This window comes from Pinus tabuliformis, chromosome 1_2 (assembly GCF_031772625.1).
Source record: "Pinus tabuliformis cultivar Carrire ecotype Pingquan chromosome 1_2, CPIR1, whole genome shotgun sequence".
Taxonomy (NCBI): Eukaryota; Viridiplantae; Streptophyta; class Pinopsida; order Pinales; family Pinaceae; genus Pinus; species Pinus tabuliformis.
In genome coordinates this window covers 326,878,517-326,904,995 of record NC_142298.1, presented here as the reverse complement: position 1 = coordinate 326,904,995, position 26,479 = coordinate 326,878,517, and the positions used below count along the sequence as shown (strand labels likewise).

Sequence of the window (26,479 nt, the reverse complement as noted above, 5' to 3'; positions counted from 1 at the left end):
GTCACCCCTCCTCTGCTTTCTCGGCTAGAAACTGCGCTGTCTCACGGGACAGTTGTCTTCAGCACAGATTTTCTTATACTTTTGTTGATGGCTCAGTCTTGATTGATCTGCAATCGCTCTGATACCATGTGAAAATTTCTGAATTGAACAAGTCAGAAATCCTACTGCAGAAAACGGATTTACATCACCTACTTATATTCTTCATTTAACAAGTTATTTTCATAAATGTTCAAAAAATATTAATGTATATACACTGCAACCTACACCACTATACAGATCAAGTACTGAAAAATAAATGAGACAATCATGCAAAAGACACACTTATTTTTAGACTAAACGTCCCCGGAAAAACCAATGAAGTAACTCTGAGGGTTTTCTATTATTAAGAAGAAATTCTGAATACAAATGTTGGTTGCCCTCCCGGCAAATCAGTGACAAAGAAATACAATGGCGGAGAACCTGAGTGAGTTTTACCTCACTTCACCTAGCAGAATCTCGTTGATCCAGCAGCAAAATTGGTTGGCCCCGACTACAACTGCGCTACACCTTCGTAGTAACTGCGTGGGCTTGCGTGGAGCTCTCTAAGGCTCTGCGTCAACACTTCTGCCCACTGCATCAGCTTTCCCGGCTGTTCAAGCAGTTTCCAGCAGCTCCTCGGCTTTCTGCGTGGAAGGCAGCTCTTCCTTTGCGCTGGCTCTTCGTCAAGCCTATGTGGCCCCAGACTGGCCCAGCGTTAGCTCTCTCGGCTACTGTGCTACCTCCACAAGTTTCTCTCCGCCTCTCTATTTGTATTCTCGAACTATCACTGCCCCTCAGCTATAAGATCTCCCCAATCGATTTTCCTCCTGAGAACTTCTCACCTCAGAAAATCAATTTCCTCAATCTCTTTGTGTCTTCTCCAACTGACCCCAAACCTCCATTTATACTTTTCCTGTTGAGAAATCAACGGTCGAGATTAAGTCTCTAATCAACGGCTAAGATTAAATTATACTTGATCATCGTCTCTTAGAAACTTCTCACCCATATTTTCATTAATACCCATTAATATTTTAATTTTCCTAAGTTTAGACTTAGGAACCCCATTAAAATTATTAATTATTTTAATAAAATACAATCCAGGTGGAATTTCACCAAACGATTTCCGGGTCTTGGAGATCTCATGTGTTTTAGCCCTTCCATAAAATTTCGGAGCTAGAGCACATCCGATGCTACCCAAAAATCAACATGCATCTGTCAAATCAACACTCCATGGCCCCAACTGAAACTCCACCATCTCGCTACTACTGATCATGGGCTCACGTAGCAAGGTGATGATCCAAGAGGTGGGCTCCTCAAGGATCTTGCCCATTTGTAGCTCTATCGAACTACAGTTCTATATCAGCCCACCTCCCTCCTGGAGGTATCTTGGTTGTCATGGCGAACTCCTCCTGTTCAATCTTTGCGGCTGCAACCTTAGGATCATGCTTCTCATCCTTGTCCTTTTTCTTCAAAGGACACTGGGATGCATAGTGGCCCATCTCACCACATCTGAAGCACTTCACCTTGGAGACGTCCTTCTTTCGTCTCTGTTGCCCCTACTATCCCTTCGATGCAAGGGTTGCGTTATCCTCCTCCTCTACTTTGGGCTTCGACCCACTGTTGTTGCTGCTCCCGTCAAGTTTGACCTTGAGCAGGTCTCTCCTCAACTCTTCTTGTTTCAGAGCTGCCCACATCTCGTCCCAATTTGGCAATGTTGCTCTGCCCAAGATACTCTAGACAAAGATTTTCCAATCATCCGAGACGGAATTTAGAGCCAGTCTCACTAACTCTGAATCCTGAGGTGTATGTCCGCAGGGACAGCTACCACATTATAAACAAAAATCTTGAGGGTATGCTCATCTAAAAGGAAAGTCATTCTAGCCTTCCAGATGGCATAGTTGGAAGCCCCGTCCAACCTGTCCTGATTCCTCAAGCCACTGATTTCCATATCCTCCGAAAAATATCAAACAGCTCCCTCTTTCTCCCTGTTGCGTAGCTCCTGATAGAGCTGGTAAGTTGTTGCTCCTCTACTGCTCAGCAATTCAGAATGTTGATTTCCTCGACAAGAAATCACTGACAAAGCATTCCCTCACTATGCGATCTGCTTCTTCCTTCCGACGACTTTTTTGCCCAGCACTCAGCTTGCAGAAACTGCGTCCCTCTAGCTCTGCGTGGCTCTGCGTAGCTCCCTCTGCCTTGGCATGTTTTCAATCTGGCAGTCTTACCTCTCTATCGGCTCACTCAAAAAGAGACACCCACGAAAATATGGCCCTCCTGGCTAGAACTGCGCAATCCCTCAGGGGATTCGAACTGTTTCTTGTTGCAGAAAGTTGGCCCTTGCTTTAGTGCTAGATTTGCTCTTCCTGTTTCACATCAACAGCTCTGATACCATGTGAAAATTCCTAGATTTAACAGTCTCAGGAATCCTACTGCAACCAACTCAATCTACTTCACCTAGATTGTAAATTACATTACAAGCTTATTTCAGATTTCTTCATGAAATATTGAAGTAAATCACTGAAGCAGCCTACACCAATTAATTATGATTCTGAAACATAGAAATTGAGCAACGAAAATAAAAACACATAGGGCAAATATTTTTGGACAAATGTCCTCGAAAAAACCCAATGCGGGAAAACCGGTGCAGCAGCTCTAAGGGTTATTATTATTAAGAATTAGCAAAATCTGAATACATCACTAAATACCTCACAAGGTTATTCAGTTACAGAGAGAAATATTGGCAGAAGCTTGGTGAATTTTACCTCACACAATCACTGAGAAAGCCTAGTTGATCCGCCTCAAACTGACTGCTTCCAAGCTTTTTTGGCTGCCCTTGCGTAGTGTCTGCGTCATCCCAGCGTCAAGCTCTCTAGGTGCTGCATCACTTCTCTGGCTGGTCAATCTGCTTCCCAGGAAATTCGATTTCAGCCTCCCAATCTCACACCCCGGCTCCTGGGTTCTGAAGATCGAATTCCTCTGCAGATTTCGAACTCCTCTCTCTCCCTCTACACTGGTTCTGCGGGGCCCTTTTGGCCCTACGTCAACCTCTGTGTCAAGACTTTTGGATCACTACTGACTCTCTATGTTGATGTATCTCCGGCTAAGAATCTCTCTCTCCGAAAGCCATTATCCTTGTCGCTCAACTGCAAGAGATTTCCTCAAACGATTTTTCCTCCTGAGAACTTCACTTCAGAAAATCGATTTTCTCTATCTCTCCGTGTGTTTTCCAAATGACCCTCAAGCTCGTTATATTAAAACATAATCAAAGGCTCAGATCGTTTCAGCTTGATCTGTGGCTTTTTCAAGAAGTTTCACCCCTGATTAGATTAATACCCATTAATATTTTAATTTTCGTAAGTTTAAACTTAAAAACCCCATTAAAATATTAATTATTTTAATAAAATCACTTACGGGTGGAATTTCCCAAACCACTTTCTAGGTTCTTTGGAATACCTGTGCCCAAGCCTGCCTGCAAAATTTGAGGCTTAGAGCACATTCGATGCTACCCCAAATCAACAAGAAGCACCCCAACTTTATAGTTCAAAGGAAAGATTGCGGCTTTGGTGGAGTGTGGGGGCCACCCTAAAGGATTTTCGACCTACATGGAGAGTATGCTCTCATTGGTGTGAAAAAGGTGAGGGAAATTCGATGTGGGCCCACATGGGCAGCCTTGGAGGCAAATCGACAAAAGGAAGGAGGGGCTCTCATTTTTCTCATCATCTATCATTTTCAGAATTTGTCTTTTGACAAGAGCACACTTGAGCAGTGAGCCAAGTCTACATGTGTTGTTCAGCACACCAGGTGTTTCCGAGCGGAAATCCCAGCCCTTGCTTCGGTGGACTTCGAGTGCCAGCCCTAGGAGGGAGTTCTACTTCATCCCAATTTGTACCAACAGCAGGGAATCGAGTTACAGTAGCAAGAAGAGTAACAACAGTGTAGGGATTGCGCAGTCACAACTATAGGCACTCCGGGAAGTTGTGGAGATAGGGAAGTTTGAGGAGGAAATTGGTGGGAAGGCTTGGGAAGCCTTCTAACAGGATTTGCAAGCATTTTGGGAGCATTCAACAGCAGAATTCTCAGGTGGTTCAATTTACCCAACAGGAGAGTCATTGAATCCCAAGAGGGTCGAAATTTCATGGTCAAGCTTTGGTCGAACCCTTCGTGGGTTATTCTGGGTCTCTTGAGTAGAGGTCGAGATTAATTTCCCAGAATTTTCTGAGTAGGCTCTAGCAGCAAGTCATTTCAGGCAGTAGCACCATTTCTGGGCATTTACAGCACAGCACTTGCGCCAAGTTACAGCAACTTGGAGGAGGGTGATTCAAAGATCATTATGGGCTTTTGCAAGCTTGCTAAGAGCAAGCCCAGGTGCACTCATCCCAGCACCTTGATTGTACACCTCTTTCCATTAATAAAATGAGTACACAATGTTGTTTTGGGAGCAAATTCATGGTTTGATTGTTTGTTCTGATTTTATGGTGTGTTTGTCTATTTTTCTTTGAATATTTACTGTTAATTTTCCCTTAGGGATATTACAGTGGTATCAGAGCTCATAGACTTGGCACAGCCTGTGGGAGTAGTGCAGTCTATGACACCGGAGGATAGGCAGAACGTGACATACCGGAGGCAGAGGTATAGAAGCAAGGAACGACAGTTAGAGATCACCCCTGATCCTATGACTACAGAACCAGAGGTAGAAGAAACCAACATGGGGGATAATGAAGGAGACAAAAGGGAGGAGGAGAAGAAGTTTTCCCAACTTCCACTTAAGGCAATGCAAGATTTGTTTTGAAACATCGAAGGAATGGGCCAACAAAATGGCAATGGCAACAAGGGTAAGGGAGTCCAAGGGGATTTCCATTATAGAGAAGGATCGGGCACCTCACATTACTATGCATCTCTCCATGCCAACATGCCATTGATTCAAAATACACCCCCTAGTTCCACCATTCCTACAATTGGGAGTAGGTGGGCAACCATAGCAGGAGGAGGCACTCTATGGGGACTATTTCCTAGAGTATCAGTCTTATGGGCCTGATTTTGGGAGGGCCATCACTTTCAAAGATTTCTGTCAATTGAAGGGAAACAACAAGCCCAAGGGACAAAATGGAGGAGGTTACATGCAGGGGACAGATTTGCAACGCACTGTGGGGAGGTTATTTCTCCCAACCTTCGATGGGTCCTCCAAGAGCTCGGCCAAGGCATGGGTCGAAAAGTTGGATGTTTATTTCCAGTTGAACCAAATGACAAAAGGAGAGGCAATCAAGATTGCCATGTTGCATCTGGAAGGGGAAGCCCACGACTGGTGGTTCCACAGATTGACCATGTTGGGACATGCAGGAGTGACTGCCTATGATGATTTCACCAGGAGGGTGTTGGAGCGATTTGAGAGGAAGGATCCAGAGGAGTATTTCGGGGAGCTGACAAGGCTCAAGCAGACCGGGAGTGCAAAAACCTACATCTCAGAGTTTTTGCGATTGTCTATGATGGTGCCTAACTTGTCAGAGTCTAGGAGGATTTTCATGTTTGTGGATGGGCTAGCAAAGCCATTGCGCGGGTTAGTGAGGTCCAACAGGCCCGCTACATTGCAAGATGTAGTTGGGAGAGCCCGAGATTTACAGGATGCCCTACCCAGGGCAAGGGCACCATTACCCCCTAGACAAGGTTTCCAACAAAGGGGGAAGGACATCAAGGCTCCACCACCGAGAGCCAATCAGGGGTGTGGGCAGCTGGATGATGAGACCTAGAGAGACCTCAGGAGGAGGAAATTGTGCTTCACTTGTCAAGAGCCGTGGGCACCAGGCCATAGGTGTGCAGCGGGCAAGGCCCACTATATCAAGGTCTTCTCTGATAACGATGCAGAGGATGAGACCTATTTTGAGATGAGTGGAGAGGACAGTGCAGCACTGCAAGGAAGAGGAGGACCACCGCCACCACCACCTGGGGGAGTTTCCTTCACTCCTACTGGAGGGGTCCTGGCATCACTGCGTGGGGTACCCAAATTCTTAACTATGAGGATTAAAGGCACTGTTCAGGGGCAGCGTGTCTCAGTTCTGGTGGACAGTGGAGCTACCCACAATTTCATTGATGCTCGGTTGGTTCAGAGGAGGGGCATCACAACTAAGGAGTTCGAGGGATTCTCAGTTATTGTGCTTGGGGACAGGGCCATGCAGTGCACTCATTATGTACCAACCTTGACAGTGACCATGGGGAACTACTCCATGACAGATCATTTCTTTGTGGTGGATGTATCGGACACCAACATAGTGTTGGGAGTCTAGTGGCTCTATACGCTTGGCAAAGTCACAACAGATTGGAGGAAGTTGGAGATGGAATTTGTAGGGCCAGATGGCAAGACAGTGTTGCTTCGGGGGATGCACTCCTACCCACCACAAATTGTTTCGGCCCACAAGATGGAGGCTAACTTGAGACATGGAGACATTGAGTGGGTTGTGGAGTTGAGGATCTCAGAGGCTGGGGGAAATCCCAAGCCACCACATCCAGAGATACAAGCTATTCTTGACAGGTATCCAGTGGTGTTTGGGGACATACCACCGGGTCAACCACCTGACCAGGGGTTTGAGCACACTATCGAGTTGGAGCCAGGGGTGCAGGTCGTCATCACCACCCCTTATCAACATCCCAAGGCTTATCGGGATGAGATCAAGAGGAACATCCACGATTTGTTGGCACTTGGGCATATCAGGCCCAGCTCTAGCCCTTTTGCTTCATCAGTTGTGTTGGTGAAGAAAAAGGACAGGGCCTTACGGATGTGCATCGATTACAAGGCCCTCAACAAGAAGACGATGAAGAACCGCTATCCTATTCCCCGTATATATGAGCTGATGGACGAGTTGAGGGGAGCGATGTTCTTCTCGAAGATTGATCGGCGATTGAGGTACCATCAGATCCGGGTGAGGGGCCAAGATGTCCCGAAGATAGCATTTCGGTAACATTATGGGCACTTTGAGTTCTTGGTTATGCCCTTCGGGCTAACCAATGCACCCACAACATTCCAATCATGCATGAACCACGTGTTTCGTGGGAAATTGAGGAAGTTCGTGTTGGTGTTCTTTGACGACATACTGATCTACAGTCAGACGTGGAAGAGCATTTGCGGCACCTTAAGACAATACTGCGCATTCTGGAGGATTTATGCCAAACTGTCCAAGTGCGAGTTTGGGTTGACCGAGATGCTCTACCTAGGGCACATCATTAGGGAGGATGGTGTCAGAGTACATGAGGAGAAGATTAGAGCTATCCGGGATTGGCCAGAGCCCCGGAATGTGACCGAGTTGAGGGGGTTCGTGGGCATTTCCACTTATTACAGGAAGTTTGTGAAGGGCTTCTCCCAATTGGCAACACCCGTCACAGACTTGACAAAGAAGGGGGCTTTTGACTGGACCACTACAGCGCAGGAGTCATTTAATTGCCTCAAGGAGTTTACGAGTAGTTGTCTGGTGTTGGCACTTCCTAACTTCACTCAGCCTTTCGTGTTGGAGTGTGATGCATCAGGAGTGGGTGTGGGGGTTGTATTGATGCAGGGAGGGCACCCCATAGCATTTGAGAGCAGGAAGCTACTGCCCCATGAACTACTTTACTCCATTTATGATAAGGAGATGTTGGCCATCATGCATGCGTTGGCCAAATTCAGGCAGTATTTGGTGGAGAACAGGTTCAAAGTCAAGACCGATCACAACAGCCTCAGGTTCTTTTTGGAGTAGAAACAACTACAGGAGAGGCATCAGAAGTGGGTGAGCAAACTACAGGCATATGACTTTCACATTGAGTATGTCAAAGGGAAGCACAATGTAGTGGCTAATGCGTTGTTTAGGAAACCAGCCACTTTATCCTTGATGAGCATCGCCCCAAACTAGAGGGCGCAGTTACTAGTTGAGTACTCCAAGGACAAGTTTGCATGCGAGGTCCTTGATGGGTTGGTGACAGATGATCGGTATCAGGTGATGAATGAGGTGATCTATTACCGAGACCGGATTTACTTGGTCCCTGTTGTCGCACAGATTGACACGACAACGCTCAGACCGGGGGCTGTCACTCTGATCCCCGATCCCTCCGTTTAAGCCTGTCTCCCGCGGCTAAGGGGGGTAGTCCCTGTGAGATGATGAGACCAACTGTCGACCAGTTGGTTGGGAGACACGAGACACGATTAAGATAAGCACTAAAATAATTTGATTAGTTAGCAGACCAGTGCCTTAAGAGATTGTGGTTAAAACGATTACTTGTTAAATGATATAAAAAATATGGACCATGAACAGTAATCATCTATCATCAGTTAAATCACAATGCTCTTAGAATGACCAAAACGATATCCAGCAATTGAGAATTAAAAAAAAAAAAAAAGATGAATGCTCTAAACCACCACGAATCATAAACCATTAACCAGATATCAATTTCGCATCTCGACTTGAAAATTCAGCATGAAAGATATAACATGAAAACAACTGAATCTGGCAAAAATAAATTTTCCACGAAATTTTTATATTTTTTCGAAATTTTTTTTTTTTTTATTTTTTTTTATTTTTTTTTTTATTTTTTCAAAAAAAAAAAATGAAAATTCTTCAAACTAAACTAAACTAAAAAATTAAATGAAAATTAAAAAAAAATCTAACAAAAACTTTTTTTTGATTTTTATATTATAAAATGAAAATTTAAAAAAAAAATCCTAAAGATTATGAAACTTTATCTAAACTAAAACTCAAAATCTAAATCTAACTAAGATCTAAAACACTAAAATCTAAATCTAGAACTCTAATTTAAAGTCTAACTAAATCTAAAAAAAAGTTTTAATAATTAAAATCTAAATTAAACTAAAAAAAAATTAAACTAAAATCTAATTAAAAAACCTAACATAAAACTATAATGAAGCTTTTCGATTTTTTATGAGTTTAATTCTAACTAAAATTTAAAATCTAAAAACGTGAAATAAAATAAGCCTAAGCTATTACGCATCAAAAAAAATTACAAATGAAAAACTACCAAACCCTAAAGCTACGCTAGCCTATCCGTTTTACGCATTAAAAAAAATGACAATGAATGGGAGGACGGCACCCAACGCCACGGGCTCAAGGAAAAAAAACGCAACCTGCAACGAAAACTAAACCACGGATTTGCATATTAAATCAAAAAACCGGCCACAGCAATCAAAATGAAATCGTGGAAATCGTGGCTCGAAATCGATTCATCTGCAGATCGATACGCTTACCCTGGCAGACGAAGACAAGGAACCGGATTTGAAACAGGAAGAAACGCATAATGAATGCAGACGCATACACAGGTGACGGCGACATGCAAAAAAAAAACTTGAATCGATTTTGCAGAGATTAGACTCACGCTTAAACGGTGCAGAGATTACCTGTTCGAAAATGAAGCTGTGAATCGTTGAAGCTGAGCGTGATCATGCCGACACGTTTCCTGGTCTTTCAATCGATGTACCGATGAGATCAAGGGAATACGCAGATGCTGAGAACAGTTCTCTGTCGTGAGGGCCAATGACGGTGGCGATTTTTAATTGATCTCTTGAGGGACGTGGATGCAATTCAGTGATACGATGTGCAGGGTCGAAGGAAAAACTGAGCCGCAGATTGCCCCAGTCGATGGTAAAAGCAAGATATCCAGCAACCTGAGATAACTCGTTCATGAAAATATGCGCTTCGATTCTGCTGGCTGACTGTCCTCGATGGCAGAAAAATCGTTTGCAGGTCCACGTATTTTCTTCACCCACGCTGAAAATCCTCAATGAATGTGCAGAAAGAAACTACGCTTGCAGATGGACAGCGTATTTGAATCGATTCTTTTGAAGCTGCCAACTGTTTTAGACCGATGAGCTGCCTGTAGATACAAGAAAACTGAGAACCCTAATAAAAAAAAAAACTGCAAAAACATTAAACCCTAATGAAAACTGCATAAAGCAAGAATTTAAAACCCTAGATCAGAAAAATTCGAAACCCTAAGACAGCTGATTAATTTACAAATTTGGCCCCTTAACAGCCAGATTTAGCAGTAAGCACAGAAAATATTTTAAGAATAAAAATTTGAGGTTTTCACTGTGAAGAACTTCAGAAAAATATCTCATGCAAATCAAATAAATAAACCGAATGATAGACCCAGGATCAAATCCAACTGGGCTCAGCAAAAAATGCTTGCGGGAGTTGGCTGGTTCAGCCGAGAACTTCCCCGAACGCCCACAAAATTTCCTTCAATGATGTTTTCTGCACAGCTCAAAACAACTGTCAATAAAGAGGGCAAAAATGCTGCTAGATCTCAGAAAGCAATGGAGATACCTGCCATTACTTCAGAAACCCTAACAGCACTCAAACCCCAGCAAGTGAACAAGATACCTGTGCTCACAATACTCTACAAAAAGCTATTATTAATGGCTGAAAATAACATATGCAGAAAATGAAATGATCTCACAGCATTCCAAGAGAGTAACACCAGCAAGATATGGACCCCAAAGTCTTCTTTTATTAACCAGAAACAGATTTACAAGAGAGCTTTTTCAGTCTTAGACTCACAGATCTTCCAATTCCAATCATCTGAAATGACCCCTAGCACCCTATTTAAAGGAAATGATCCCAACGGCTAGTTCGAGTGATCCATGTAGAAATGATCTCGACCGTTGATGAGGATCAAGACATCTCTTGATCTCATCCGTCGATTTATTCACTTAAAATATTATTATTTTATTAGTTAGGGTTTTTGCTTTATTTTTTTTTAATTTTTATTTATTTTATTATTTTTATTCATTTTTTAATTTTTTAATTCATTTTAAAATGGATCATCGAACTAAGCCTTCGGAAACATCACCTAGGACCTAGGACTTAGGACTCATGAGGGGATTTAAAACACTTTTCGACCCTCAGGACACATTACATCATGACTTTTACAATTTACATCTTAAGGGAGAAAACCCCTTTAACATAGACCCTCACAACTCACCCAGTTCTGCGACACAACTATAATCTAGCAGATCAACACACTAGGATTCTCCTAAAATTCCAATGACAAAATCCATCCCGGCTTTGGGGTCAGGTTTGAAGGAAAACTCTGCCGATCCATGGATCGGTGAGACGAAAAACCTTCCGGGACGTAGATTACCACTAGAAAGTTAGGTCCACCTAGGCAATTCACATACACGACTCATATCTGCTAAGATTATTTACAATTAATACATGCAGACTGGGTTTACAATTAGATTGATCAAGCTGCTGATGACTGCTGGATGGCACGGACACGCTGATCAGGTGCTGCCCCTTTTTGCAAAGAAAAGGGGGTGTACTGCATGGGTAGTTGACCAGTAGTGGTCAACAGTCCCCAACTCCTTGCTGCGGGAGAATATTCTACAGGCTGCTCATGATTCACCATTAGCAGGGCATCAGGGGTTCACAAAGACATATCAGACCATCAGGGAGCGCTTTGCGTGGAAGGGCCTCAAGGATGATGTTCTGAGGCATATTTGGGAGTGTGACACATGCCAACAGAACAAGGGAGAGCAGACACACCCCGCGAGCCTATTGCAGTCGCTTCCTGTTGACCGAGCTGCCTACACCTACCTACAAGTCAGTGAGAAAAGCCTTCGAGCCCACAAGGTATGGTTGGTAGCAGGGAACTCAGAGAAGGGGCTGTCACACAAATCCCGACTCTCTCCGTTTGAGCTATCTCCTAGGTTAGCTAAGGGGGGTGGTCCCTAATGAAAAGTTAAGTTAAAAAGGATGTGAGTTTCTAGGAGAATTGTTGTTAAATAGATTATCTCTTTAAGATTTATAAACAAAAAATTGATATGAGCAAGATAAAGATGAAATACATAAACAATCAGTGCCTTCCAAGTATTTGCTCTTAAGAAATGAAATTGTATTTTACTTGAAATGAAGTGAAATGCTTTCAAATGGAAAGCCAAAATAACCATGAAAAGTGAAACACTAAATTGTTAGCACAAGATATTATAAATGTTTTCTAGATGAATAAGTCTACAAATCAAAGCATGGAAACTATCTTGCTCAAAGGATACAAAAATAACTCAAATGTTAGACCAAGATGACAACAAGCAATTAAGTTTGCAAGCCAAAATAATTGTACTTGAAAGTGAAATCAACCATTCACGACAATAAACAATTAAACCAAAAAATGAATCAATTTCCAAGTACAAGAAAATTAAACTTGTTGCAAAATTAAAAGAGATTACAATGCTTGCATCCAAAGTGCCTCTTGAAATAAGATTTTCATCTAAGAATTTAAACCATCAAGATAGCAAGAAATTTAAGAACTTTGCAAACAAGGCAAATATGATGGAATGAGTTCTTGGTTTATTTTATTAATTAGTGTTAAGGCAAAATTACAATTGAACTCTAGTCCTCAAAGCTCATCCGCGCCCAAATATTTGGATCTCACAAAGAGGAGTCAATAGAGGTATAAGGTCTCTAAAAGTCTATTCAACCAACTTAAGTTTGAGGTAAGTTTTAGTGATGCTTGGGGCATGTAAATAAATTAACCAAACAATGAGAATTAACTTCTACTTGAAATGTACTTGCTTGACATGACATAAAATGTTACTTTTTGGAGAAAATTTGTCCAAATACTTGATGCATGTAAAATGTGCTTAATGGTGAAGCACAAATAAACTTGGAACTATGTTCAAGTCAAATAAGATCAAGTAAAAAGTGTTTGCACGCAAAAAAATCTGAACTTTTTAAGGGTTTAACATGTAGTAAGTTAAAATAGAGTGCATGTGAAATGAGTGTGATACATGTTGTGTTAATTTCTCAATTAGATGATATACATGCAAAATGAAATAAACCAACAAAGCCAGACCGTCAAGCTTCTCCAAAAGGTGGGGAGATAGGGATACCAATGGGTAAAACCCACGCTCCCAAAATCAGAAATTTTATTAGTTGTTACAAGAAAGAAAAGACAATGAAGTCTTCTCTTAAATCCAAGGAAAGCCTTAACAAATTGGAATCAAACCATAGACTTTTCCTCGCTGAATATTTCTGCAATTTGTAGCCCACAAAGGCTCAACAAAACACAGATTTTCCGAAGAAGAAGAAGAAGAGAAGATAAGCCTCCTCTATGGCCATGGCCAAAAGAGAGCGACAGATGGCCAAAATGAACTCGGTCTTCCTCAAGAAGAACACGACCTTATCCAAGATGAATCTGGCCTAAAGGTGGAAGTAATCACTAAATTTGAGCCCCAAGGTCCTGCATGCAAACTTGTAAGTAATTTTCCGATGATGAATCCCGCAAGTAGCTGCAAGAGAACAGGTTAAAAAAAATCTACAACAACAAATGTTAGCTCAAAATAACTACAAAGTATGTTACAAAAATAATCTACAAGAGGCTAGGCCAAAGAGTATGAGAAAGCTCTCCTCTTTGACTAGCCATGACTTAGCTCTTTGAAATAGCCAGATATTGATAAATGAAGTACAATACGTAAAAAATAAATTTTTCCAAGTTTGATATTTTGATGCAAGAAATAAAAGTTTTAAGAAACTTGAAAGAATCCCTGCAAGACACAAATAAGATATAGATGAGACTTTGAAATTCAAAACATGCGGGTTCTCCTTGAATAGCTTTCAAGAATGGGTTGATTCCTCCGATAATTTCTCCTCACGCTTGAAAAGCTTGACCAAATAATGATTCATCTACAAAACTTCACCACAAATCATTAAATCGACATGAAATTAAATAAGTGCAATGGAGAGAATTCCTAGAGATACATCTATTATCCACTAGAAGATTTATTTTCCTAAAGCAAATAATTAATTATTATGTTAATATGAGATAGTTGCATACTAACATAACTTGAAACAAGCATGAAAGAAATAATGACATGAGAAAATAAATAGAAGCATAACAACAAGTCAAGAATTTACCACACATGCAAGGAGAATAACACCATCACGCTTTACCCCAAAGGTTATTGTATTATATTGCAAGTAGTGAATACAATCTCGCAGAGTCTCCTCAAGCACAATAGCTCGTATTACATGATACAATATGAGAGCCCATGGCTTTATTATATAGAGAGTTGGGAGCAAATCCCAATGAAGAATGACAATGACAAATGGCATTGGAGTCAATCCCAATGTAGAAGTGATTAAACAAATGGCATGAGGTGACAATCCCAAAGAGAAATTCGAATTTGTTGAATGGAGCTCTAATGCCAAGTGTAAAAATCGAATTCTGGCAAGTGGACATCATTTTCTTCTTCCCTTATGTGCCAAATTCGAATTTTATGATAGAATGACAAGTGTATATGGGTGGTAACCTGTGTGGGGACAATTTCCCACAAAATATCCACCAAATATTCTCCCAAATCCTCCCAAATGTGCATTAACTTTACAAATTCGAATTTCCAAGTAAGCAGCTTTCTCCTTTAATGCCAAAAATTCGATTTTATTTGAGCACGTCATTTCCTTGATTTTAGGAGTCCACATCACCTTGGGACTTCACTTTAACTCCCCATAATTTTCCACCTCATTTCCACAACATTTAGCATGTGTGGATATTTATTTTTCTCCATTTATTTAATTTCTGACTTAATTAATTGCCAGATTTCCCACTAAACCCATCAAAGTGTGTCATAGTAGAAAGTTGAGGGTGAGAGGTGCAAATTTCATTACTCATACCCCATACAAATGCTCTAGATATCACTTATTACATTACAAATACATGTTTTATTGCAATTTTCGCAATACGGAAAATCTAAAAATTTAAAAAATGACTACCTAGACCTAACCAAATTCCACGAAATTTTTTGTGTGATTTGGTATGGTAATATACATCGGCTCTAGACACTGAGATGTGTTAAGGGCTCAACCTTTAAACCGTCACCTCGGCTTTCGGGTAAAACGTGAGTGAAAAAACCCAAAAAATTATCCGACTTTGAAAAAGAAGGGATAATTAACTAAATAAAAAAAACACTCCAATGTGTACTCGTTTGTTGATCGAGTCCCAACATCCTAAACCTGTTACAGACTCAAAAACTCATCATTACTAGTATCACTTATTAAAATTCCCCATGGGGTGTGGAATCTGGGTACAAGAAAGATGATAAGAAGATAGAAGTAGAGTTAAAAAAACTCTGTTGACTGATAATATCTGATGGTACAAGTGTCATCTGGATCATCCTTGGGCATGGAGTCCTTATATAATCATCAGTTTCCACTCCAGTGGTCAACACTTCCCATTTCAGAGGGGAAATAAGAAAGCATATCGATGGATTTTATTACCGGGTTACACACAGTACAGGGCAAAGAGTGCATCTATGTAGTGGTGGATCGCTTGACGAAGTACACTCACGTCTTTGCCATTCCAACCCGGTACTCGGTCTCACAAGTGGCTGAATTATTTTTCAGGGAGGTGTTTCGGCTACATGGTCTCGCAAAGACCATCATCAGTGATCGGGACAACAAGTTCATGGGGGGGTTTGGCAAGAGCTATTCCATTTGGTGGGTACTAAGCTCACCCCGAGTACCAGTTACCACCCTCAGACAAACGGAGATAGTTAACAAGTGGCTAGAAGGCTACTTGCTTAACTATGTGACAGGGCAGCAGAGAATGTGGATACGGTGGCTTCATTTGTGTGAATACTACTACAACACTATGCATCATATGTCTATAGGTATGTTACCATTTCAAGCCCTATATGGTTATGATGCATTATCTTTTGTTGACGTTATGTTTGGAGACAGCAGGGCCCCAAGGGCCAAGTACTAGACACACGAGAACCAAGATACCTTGAGGGCTCTAAAAGACAACCTACAAATGGCCCAAAATTAGCAGAAGCTTTCTGCAGACAGGTGCAGAGTTAAGAGGCACTTCGAAGTTGGGGACTTGGTATTCTTGAGGCTCCAGTCATACAGACAGTCTACGCTCAAGCAGAATGGGGCTGAGAAGCTCAAACCCCGCTTCTATGGGGCTTATCGTGTCACTTGGAGGATGGGGAAGGTAGCATATGAGTTGGAGCTACCCCCGGGGAGCCGAGTGCACAATGTTTCTCACGTGTCTTTCCTAAAGAAGGCACTGGGACAGCAAGTTACAGTTGCTAAGGAGTTACCCCCTATCGACAATAAGGGGCATTTAGTGTTGGAACCAGAGGCTATTTTGGATACCAAGGAGAGACATTTGCGTAACAAGGTCATTAGGGAGTTTTTGATCTGATGGAGGAATCTACCAGATGAGGATGCCACCTGGGAGGGGGAACAGATACTACAGCATCCTTTGCAGTTGCTTGAGGACAAGCAACATTTTGGTGGGGAGGACTATGATATTCCTACTTAGTGTTCCACTCAATGAATATCGAATTTTGCTCAATTTTGGGGTATTGCATTGTTTCAATAAGGAGAAGTGGATCTATGGGACCCACATTTGATTTTTGGCATGAGAAGCACCCAAACTTTAGAGTTCGAAGGAAAGATTGCAGCTTTGGTGGAGAGTGGGGACCTCCGACCACCACAAAGGATTTTCGGCCCACATGGAAAGTACGCCCTCATTGGTGCAAAAAAGGTGAGGGAAATTCGATGTGGGCTCACATGGGCAGCCTTGGAGGCAAAAGGAGAGGCTCTCATTTTGCTCATCATCTATCATTTTCAGAATTTGTCTTTTGACAAGAGCATGCTTGAGCAGTGAGCCAAGTTTGCATGTGTTGTTCAGCGCACTGGGTGTTTCGAGCAGAAATCTCAGCCCTTCCTTCGATGGACTTCAAGTGCCAGCCCTAGGAGGGAGTTCTACTTTATCCTAATTCGTATCAGCGGTAGGGAATCGAGTTACAGCAGCAGGAAGAGTAACAGCAGCATAGGGACTGCGCAATCATAGCTACAGGCACTCCAGGAAGTTGTGGAGATAGGGGAGTTTGAGGAGGAAATTCGGTGGGAAGGCTTGTGAAGCCTTCTAACAAGGTTTGCAGGCATTTTGGGAGCATTCAGCAGCAGAATTCTCAGGTGGGTCGATTTACCCAGCAGGAGAGTCAGCCAAGCCCAAGAGGGTCGATATTCCGGGGTCAAACTTTGTCTAAACCCTTCGTGGGTTATTCTGGGTTTCTTGAGTAGAGGTCGGGATTAATTTCCCCGAATTTTATGAACAGCAGAGGGTTCTAGCAGCAAGTCATTTCAGGCAGTAGCACCATTTCCGGGCATTTACAGCGCAGCACTTGCGCCGAGTTACAGCGGCTTGGAGGGGGGTGATTCAGGGAGCATTTTGGGTTTTTGCGAGCTTTTTAAGAGCAAGCCCAGGTGCACTCATTCCAGCACCTTGATTGTACACCTCTTTCCATTAATAAAATGAGTACACAGGGCTGTTTTGGAAGCAAATTCATGGTTTGATTGTTTGTTCTGATTTTATGGTGTGTTTGTCTATTTTGCTTTGAATATTTACTCTTAATTTTCCCTTAGAAATATTTCATCTGCTCCCAAAGAGACTGATTCCTCATCCCTGTGTTAATTACGAGTATTGGAAGAGACATAAAGGAAGCAGATTCCTCCCTGGGCATATTCAAGCTGCTGTAAACTTGCTCTAGACAGCATGCCATTTCAAGACCAAGTCTGGGTGATATTGCTGGTGTATAAAGGCTGCATTTATAAAAGGAAGCATTGAAGAACTGAGCTAATAGACCAGGTTCCAATTTTCTATTTTCCTTGTATCTTTGTCTGCTATTAAATAATAAGGGACTGTATTTCCCAGAACTTGTTTTCTGTAGTGTTGTGTGGTCATTGTGGCAAAAATTATATGTATATCAGCTGTATGCAAATTTCTGGGTATTAAAATATCAGATTGAATTCCTTGGAGGCTTCACTTGGGTGCATTTTATTCACTGTGTATTTATTGAGGTGGCAATTGTGAGAAATCATCAACAACAGTGTGTAGTTTAACTGTTCGACAAAAGACACTGCTGAAAACTCTAGTAAAAACTCAGAAATTATTAAACTTTTCGAATATTTTCCGAAAAGGAATCTTACAGCCAAATGGATTCAATAAAAAGTTATTTCCCAAAAAAATAGAGTATTAACATATACTGCCATAGCCATTTGCAGTTGGTTTTTAATCTTTTCTTGGTTTAAATTCCCTTGCTTTAATATGAATGGACAGTATACAGATGCAATACAAACATGGTGTAAAAAACTAAAGGCAACTGGAAGCAACTATATTTAATATGTCAACTAAAAGCTTGAATATGGAAGCACATTTACTGAAGAAATTTATCGTACTTCCTCAGGAAACTTTTATAAATATGATATAAATCCTGTTTTTACCTCGCATTCTGTAACCAAAGCTGAGCTGTAAAGTCGAATGACATGCGCTACGGATCTTAAAACCAGACGACGGAAAGCTGGCTCGCCTACCTCACCTTCAAGCTGTTCAGAGAAAATCACAACTGAATTACAACAAATGCCAGAAAATGTCTCATAGCAACCTGATCTAAGAAGAGAATTTGAACAGCTAAAATGTATTAGTGAGTTTCAACTCTGCTTTTCTGGAGCTAGAAAACTGACCTCACCCGTTGCCCGCAACGAAGTCATAAGCAATGAGCATACCTGATGCCGCAAAACCTGACCATATATTCTTTTTCAGTAACGTTGATTAATTTTCCTATAATTCCAATGCTAGAAATAACTGAAAAGTGTTTACCTGTTCATAGGGCAACAAGGTTCTGAAAACTGATACATAGTTTGAAAGAACAAATCTGCAAAGGTTACCAAAAAGCAAATTGAAAAGGTTAAGAGAAGAACAAACTTAGGTTAAATGAATTGGGACTTCTTTTGTCTTCTCCCCATGAACTTCATCTTGAAAATGCCAACCCAAACAAAGCAAAAGAAATTAATTTGAAGGAATTCAAACATATTTTGTACTTCTCCCTCACACAGCTTGTTTAGAAATTGTAAACAATGGTACCATAACAAACTATACATTATCATCTCTTCACCTGATATGAACACAGTAACAGCAAATGTGAAATACTCCTACAACGAAGAAAACAACAGAGAGCGAGTATGCAAGTATAAGAGGAAACTGCTGAACTGTATATACTATATATGCTGGACATCCTATAATGCATTAGATTATATAGGAGTACAAAGCTACTGGAGAGTGATCATCTCTGAGCAACTCTTCTGTAAATATTAAAATACAAGTCGCCCAAATATGACAAAAGACAAGTGTACTAAAGTACAAAAGAGTAAAAACAGAGACTGAATTCAGCCTAACACCATGACCAACTCAGCTGCACCGCACAGAGTAATGAGAGCTTTCTGCCTTCATTTCGAGTCCCTCCCCATGGGGGGGCAGGCTTTCATCGAGCAGGACTTTCCTAACCTATATGATGTCACTATCTTAGACTTCGTACATTGAGGTAATAAATGAAGCATTTTCAAATTAATAAGAAAAGAGGAGATAAAAAACAAGTATTAATACATGTGTGAACACATAGACTACATCTCATCATTTCCCTCAAAAATCAAGTTTATAGAATGTTCTGGTAAAATCTTCCTTCTTATCTCTCAAGTTTCAACAGCAAAATGTCAAAATGAAAGAGCCATGCATAAAACCACTACCGTATAGCTACAAATATTAGCTAGAGGGAGCTTCAAGGTTTAGGTTTTGCCTGCTAACCTACAGAGATGCATGGCATCAGTACAATACCGTCTCATAGGCCTTGGGAAACCTTGTGGACTTATATTGAAAGCAACCAATTACTGTAAGTCATGACAACTAAAGTATGGTATGAAAGATTTATCAAGAGCAATTATATTTAGCTATATGATCACAGTATAAAATGAGATGGAAGATCGTTATGTTCAATCACACCACAACATAAAAGCAGTGAAGTTCCAAAGCTAAATATTGCATCCAGCAGCCAGCCAAAGCAAGTTAATGACCATCAGATTACTGTAAGCTTCTAATTCTCCGGTAGAACTTGTTTCCAGGAACTCCTGAACATATTAAAGCATTTAAACGTATGACAGTTGTTTCAAATATACTACTGAGTCAGGATGCCCATTCCCATTCACTTTGTAACCACAGAGGCATGGCCATTTCCAGAGAAAACTTTAACGATCCATACTTATTTTTTAAGTATTGAAACCAGTGTTGATAATATCACAGATATATCCGCGATATTTGAAAAAATCACAATATTTTTGACAAAATGATATATCGCCGAGTAAATATCGCGATATTTTCAGTTTTGAAAATATCGGCTAAATATGGGCTACGTTTAAAAATCTGAAAAAAATGATTTTTTATGTTTGCCGATATTTTCTGATATTTTGCCGATAGTTTCACCGATATTGCCGATAAGATGTTTTCAAGACCCTCGCCGATATTTTGCCGATAACAATATTTTCAACACTGATTGAAACCTTGACTAATCTTGCTAAGTCATAAAATGACAACTATAAATATTTGGTGATATGTTTCTGATCAGATGTGATGCTTTTTTAAAAGGCACAAGAGGCCAGTATGCTTTCTCAAATCATTGCTAAAGCTTAGGTTGGGGTTATGAGTTGTGACATTTTAACACCCCAATTATAAATGTCAGAAGAAATTTTCTAATACTTTTCCAGCAATTATCCCACAACAGGATTTGTGTCTACCAAGAGATGTTTTCAAAACTCACATTAGAGATCTATTATTAATTTGGCAGTATAAACAAACATAGCAAAAATTACCAAATACCGTAACTAGTACAAGTTGCCCTTAAACAAATTGAAGAAATCACGAGATAAAATCCATTTTAGGATATTTTAATATTCAACCATATCAATATCTTAGACAAAATGTTGGAGATAAACCCTCACTCTAGGATATCCAAGGCGAATGTTCTCTGCAGAGTAGTGACACGCAACCATGTAGCCTGCCATCAGAATGCAATCAAGAGTTTTATAAATACAAATCCCCTAATCCAACCACACAATGCTGTAAACATCAGCCAAATTACATCCCAAGAAAGGCTTTAACCTGTCATTTGAAAATAAATTATTTACACAAGCAAAAAACTACATGAAACAATTTTTAAAGGATAAACCATGAAGAAGCTTTGCAATTTAAAAACTAGAAGATTGTATTTGCCACATACAGATCCACCTGCAGCAAGAGCTGTCAGGTCTTCAAAGAGAAGAAGGCCGAGCTTTCCTGCTTGAGTTAAGCTCTCTTTGGATGAAAATGATATTGCAGGACCTATTTCACTCTCCAGAGGTCTGCCATTGGATTTAACCAGATTATTAGACCATTCAAAGCCCTTAAAATACTAAAAGAAAATGAAACCACTCAGGGTTTCAATGATTAAAGTTATATTGAAAATCACATACATGGTTGTGCTAACACTCCGGCTGACATCCCGTGTAACAGAATTAGTTGGAGAAACATGTCGGTTTGAGCCAACCTTACTGACAGGTAAGGACTCCGCAGCTATGACACGATTAAATATTAAGGCCACTGCTTGTCGTAATGTTGCTGCAGCAGTGCTAGATGGCAGATTTAGATTTAAAATAATATAGGTTAGGATAACTGAAAAGACAGTTAAAAAATTTCCTTCATGCACAATAAGTGTTCTCAAAAACAAGTACCAAAATTTGTAATTAAAGAGAAGAAAAGGACATGACAAATACTTGCGAACGCTATCTGGACATCGATTGTTTTCCAAAAGCCGCAGACTGATACCCAGTGCTATTGCCATATCATCCTGGCACAAAATAATTAAAACAGACATTATAAGTCATTGCATTCTGATAATTATACTCATATCTTAGCAAACGATTTTAAATATTTGTCAAGAAAACCTAGAAAATGATTCACCCACTAGACAGAAGCCAGGAATATATCTATTTATAACTTAATTTTGCAACCCAAATACAGAGGTATTTTAAATATTTCCCATACCATCAATTGATCAGTGTGAACTGATTCTGTACGATGATATTGAATTTTTATTTTGCTATATTTATATAACTAATGTAGACTCCTTTGCGGTGTAGACTCCTCTGCAGCGTTCGTAGACTCCAGATCCTCTGTGGCACTCATCTCCAACCACAAATTGAGGGTTAATTGCACGAATCAAGGATTTACATGATCCACACCAGTGTATTTGAAATTCAAGCTACAGATTTTCTGCAACCAGGGAAATTCGTATGAAGGGTTTCATAGGTATTCGCAAGCAAGGTTTCATTGCCACCAATTGAAGACCTTCCAGTAACATCTCAACCAGATGATGAAGTTGGGATCCACAACAAGGACCCGGAACAAACGTACAACCCCACAATTACAGCTATGGAACAGAACTTCACATTTTGGATGTTGTAATATCCCTTCCAATAAAAATCTGCTAAATGTCTTTCTCAATTTTTATAAATTATGCATGGGGGAAATTTTGGATACAGACCTAGGAAAAGCAGGTGGACATTAATTAATTTAATGTTGTGTGGTACTAGAGGCCCCAAACATTAGACAAAGGGAAGATTAATCACATAGTGGGATGTGGGGACCACCCCATGATGAAATACGCATCCCCTTGATGGAGAAATTCAAATGGCTAAGGAGGGAGCTCAAATTGCTTGGTGAAGGGGCCCACGTGAAGGAAGAGGGCAGAAATTATACATAAGAGGAAGGCAGCATCATTCAGCACTTTGGGTCATCTGATATTTTACACTTTGTTGCTCAAGTTGTTCAGCTGAGTCATAGGTGTTGTTAGACACCAGAGGTTTCCAAGGGAAAATATCACCCTCTTCTTCGGTGGACCATGAGTGCCACCCTAGGGAAGCAAATTCTACTCATTTTTGGAGTTGGAAGGAAAACCACGCAGGCAGCACGAATTCTGAGTTAGCTGGGATGCAGTTCAGAGAGCCACGCAGTGATTGGAGGAGAGAAGAGCCGGAGTGAGGGATTGTATTATTGTTGGGGAACTCTTTGATCAATTTTCTGGCACGGGAGGGAGATTTGCTGGGATAGAAAGCATCACCCAACAATCATTCGAATTCCTAGATGAGGGCCTGCGTCATTCTGTCCATGGACTACGCAGTCCTTTGTTGAGGCAACTTGTGAGGTGGCTTGCAAAGGGGTTTGAGGAGTTGGGGCTATTTGGAGTTGGATTGGAGGTGATTGTGGGGAATTTTCCAGCATTTTGGTGGAGCAACAAACACAACATCTGCTACAGGTTACACTTTCTGCTTGTGGAGGGCCAAGCATTTGGAATCAATTCTGGAGCATCAAAACTAGAGCAAACCCTTTCTAGATTTTTCTGGGGTCAAGCAAGGGTACCAACTCAGACAGTAGCTAGAGGAGCTAGGGGAAATTGGGCCGAAATTCCGAGGTTAACATTTGGCCAATTCCTTCGTGGGTTTTTGTGGGTTATTGGTGGAGAGGCCGAGGATAATTTCCCAGAATATTTTGAGCACCATAGGAGGCCCTAGCAACCATTTCTTACAGCCAACAACGCAGATTTCATAGGGACGACATTGAGCTTGGTTGGGGACAACCACACTTGTGTCCAAGCAACTGATTTCATCACTTGGGCATTGTTTGTTTGCCTTGAGCAAGGCTAGGTGCATGCATTTTGATCTTATCTTGTACCCAACATTTATCTTAATGAAATGGCTCAGCGCAGCGCAAATTTTTAGCATTTTCTGGGTGTTTTTGTTAGTTTTCGTAGCATCAAATGTGTTCTATCCTCGAAATTTTGTGGAGATGCTAGAATGCATGAGATCTCCAAAACCCAGAAATTGTTTCTAGAAATTCCGCCTAGAAATGACTTAATTAAATTATTAGTCAGTTTTTAAATATTTCCTAAGTCTAAACTTAAAGAATATGACTAATTAATCAAAATTAATTAAGTTATGGTGTGAATGTTCTAGAAACTCACACAAATTGACTTCAAGTTAATCCTAGCCATCGGTTAAGATCTAACCTTGGTCGTTGAAGTCTCAACAGAGGATTATAAGAAGAAGTCGATGTAGCTTGGAGAAATCACTTCAGCAATTCGATTTCTTGAGCAGCAACAATCAATTGCCAGAGAGAGAGCCAGTGAGATCGAAACAGTAAGTGAGAGGCAGAGACAACAATCTAGAAGAAAGATTATCCAGAGAGGTAGCAACAAGAGAGCCGAATTATCCCAGACAGGCAGCGCTGAGGGGCAGCGTAGTTGCTTCAACAAGGCAGTTCAATTTGAAGGAAGAAAAATCGTTCTCAGTTCTAGAGACTGGGAAGAAGTCCTAGAAGACTGGAGAGGTGATTTCCTCAGCATCCAGAGGCAGAACGACTACATCATAGCCCAGTCTGAAGCAAGCAGTCCAACCAGTGACGTAAAGCAGCGCAGAGGCTGATGTAGAGCTCTAGGAAGCCGAATTTTGGTAGGGAAAGCCGAGCCAGAGATTGCTTGTGGGAGAAGGGTAGAAGTCCCAGAAGGATAGAGAGGCGATTTCCTCAGCGTCCAGAGGCAAAACAACTTCATCAAAGCCCAGTCCGAACCAAGTCGTCCAGCCAGCTACGCAGAGCAGCATAGAGGCTGATGCAAAGCTCCAAAAGGTTGAGTTTTGGTGGGGAAAGCCAAGCCAAAAATTGCTTGTGGGAGAAGGGAAATTCCCTTCAGTATTTTGCTCAGATTTTCTTGTTGTTTGGATTGCCAATTGGGCATCCATAGTTGTACTCGAATTATTTCACTGCTAAATAATAATAAAACCCTTAGTTGTTGCACCGCTTTTCCCAAGTTGGGTTTTTCTGGGGACTTTTGCCCAAAAATAACTATGTTATTTTTATGTGTCTTTGCTAGCATTTCTTCTAGCGTTTATTCTTCCGCAATTTTATTTGTGTAGATTGTGGTGTGATTTATTCAATGTTTTTTGTAGCAAACAGTAAATAAATTGTTAAATTAAATTAACAATTAGAAGAATAATTTCCAGTTGTTGCAATAGGATTCCAATGTAGGAATTTTCACATGGTATCAGAGCGCAAATGATCAGTCGGAGAGCTCAGTAGCGAAGGAAGAGGGATTTTCGTTGTTCATTGAGGGGCAGCAGGTCGAAACCCCAGAGGCAGCATAGTCACCTTGGCCAAGAGGTCGAATTTCTTGAGGAGAATCGATTTTTCTAAGAGGGACAGAAAAATTCGATCTCTCTAGATCGAGGAATTCCAGAGGCAGAGGGAGCAGCCAGTGTTTTTCGCAGAGCAGATCTCTAGCTAGACGCAGTAGTTTTGCAGCAGTTTGCTAAAGTAGAACTAGTGTCAGGTGGAAGAATAGCACACACTGAGGGAAAATTTTCCTGAGGGAACTTATAGTCTCAAGAAGTTCGATTTCCCTTACGGATCATCAGTGGTTGTGAGCAGAGTTTCTCACTATAGAAGGGAGTACAAATAGCCTAGCAGCAGTTGAGCAAAAGGGAAGAGGAGATTTTTTACATTGTATGAGATGGCCACTATCAGACTTCAAGATCAGGACAGGTTGGATGGTGCTTCCAACTATGTCATCTGGAAGGCAAGGATGTCCTTCCTTCTAGATGAATATGACCTGAAACCATTCATAGATGCAATGGTAGCTATCCCCACAGATGCAAATTAGCTAAAGGAGTACAGAAATGAGATGGCGGGGGCGAAGGGTTGATCCTTGATGGTGTTCAGGATCACATTGTTTCACACATAGCTAGTAAAGGGACTGCTAGAGAAATGTGGGAGACTATCACCACGTTGTACCAGGGCACTTCTGAGCAGCAGAAGATGTACTTAAAGGAGAAGTTGAGATGCACCAGGATGTAGAAAGGGGAACGCATAGATCCCTTCCTCACCAGGATTAAAGAGATCCAGGACCAGCTTGCAGTTGTTGGGGCAGCACCTCAACCCACAAAGCTAGTGCGATTGGCACTCAACAGTGTCTCAGAGGAGTAGCAGTTATTTGTCCAAAGTACCTTGAGCAGAGACACTTTGCCAAGGTGGGACATACTATGGGCCGATTTGCAGCAGGAGGAGTTGAGACGAGACCTGGTAAACAACTCCATTAGTGGCAGCAGCAATGGATCGAAGCAAGTGAAGGAAGAAGAGAATGTGGTCATCGCATCGAAGGGTCCCCGTCAGGGACATGGGGAGCAACGAAAGAAGAAGAAGGACCTGTCAAAGGTCAAGTGCTTCAGGTGTGGAAAGTTTGGCCACTATGGTACCCAGTGTCCTCTCAGGGAGAAGGACAAAGAGGAGAAGCAAGACCAATAGGCAGCATCAGCAGAGATTGATAGGTTGTCCTCCAGGCTGGAGAAAGACTTCGCCATGTTTGCCGATATACCCCCAGGAGTGAAGTGGGGTGACTTGGTGTTGTAGCCCCAAAGTGCTACAGATGGGCAGGATCCTTGAGGAGGTCCACCTCTTGGATCAATACCTTGCTATGGGGGCCCACAGTATTCCAATAGCAGGATGGATCAGTGACAATAGATGCAGTCAGATGCCAAAGTGACAGATGCAGAGTCTAGTTGCAGTCAGA

The 26,479-nt window shown here is 41.3% G+C and overlaps 1 protein-coding gene across 1 annotated transcript in view; it reads right to left on the bottom strand.

Annotated features, from left to right (window-relative positions):
- The window catches only part of LOC149205701 (uncharacterized), a 374,510-nt gene that overhangs the window by 249,171 nt on the left and 98,860 nt on the right, over positions 1-26,479 (bottom strand). The window contains exons 4-10 of the mRNA XM_089397482.1: positions 21,636-21,709; positions 21,336-21,491; positions 21,104-21,224; positions 20,826-20,881; positions 18,658-18,712; positions 18,522-18,578; positions 18,282-18,383 (exon numbers count right to left, since the gene is read on the bottom strand). Of these exons, the coding sequence (XP_089253608.1) occupies positions 18,282-18,383; positions 18,522-18,578; positions 18,658-18,712; positions 20,826-20,881; positions 21,104-21,224; positions 21,336-21,491; positions 21,636-21,709 (621 nt within the window). The remainder of the gene's footprint in view (positions 1-18,281; positions 18,384-18,521; positions 18,579-18,657; positions 18,713-20,825; positions 20,882-21,103; positions 21,225-21,335; positions 21,492-21,635; positions 21,710-26,479) is intronic.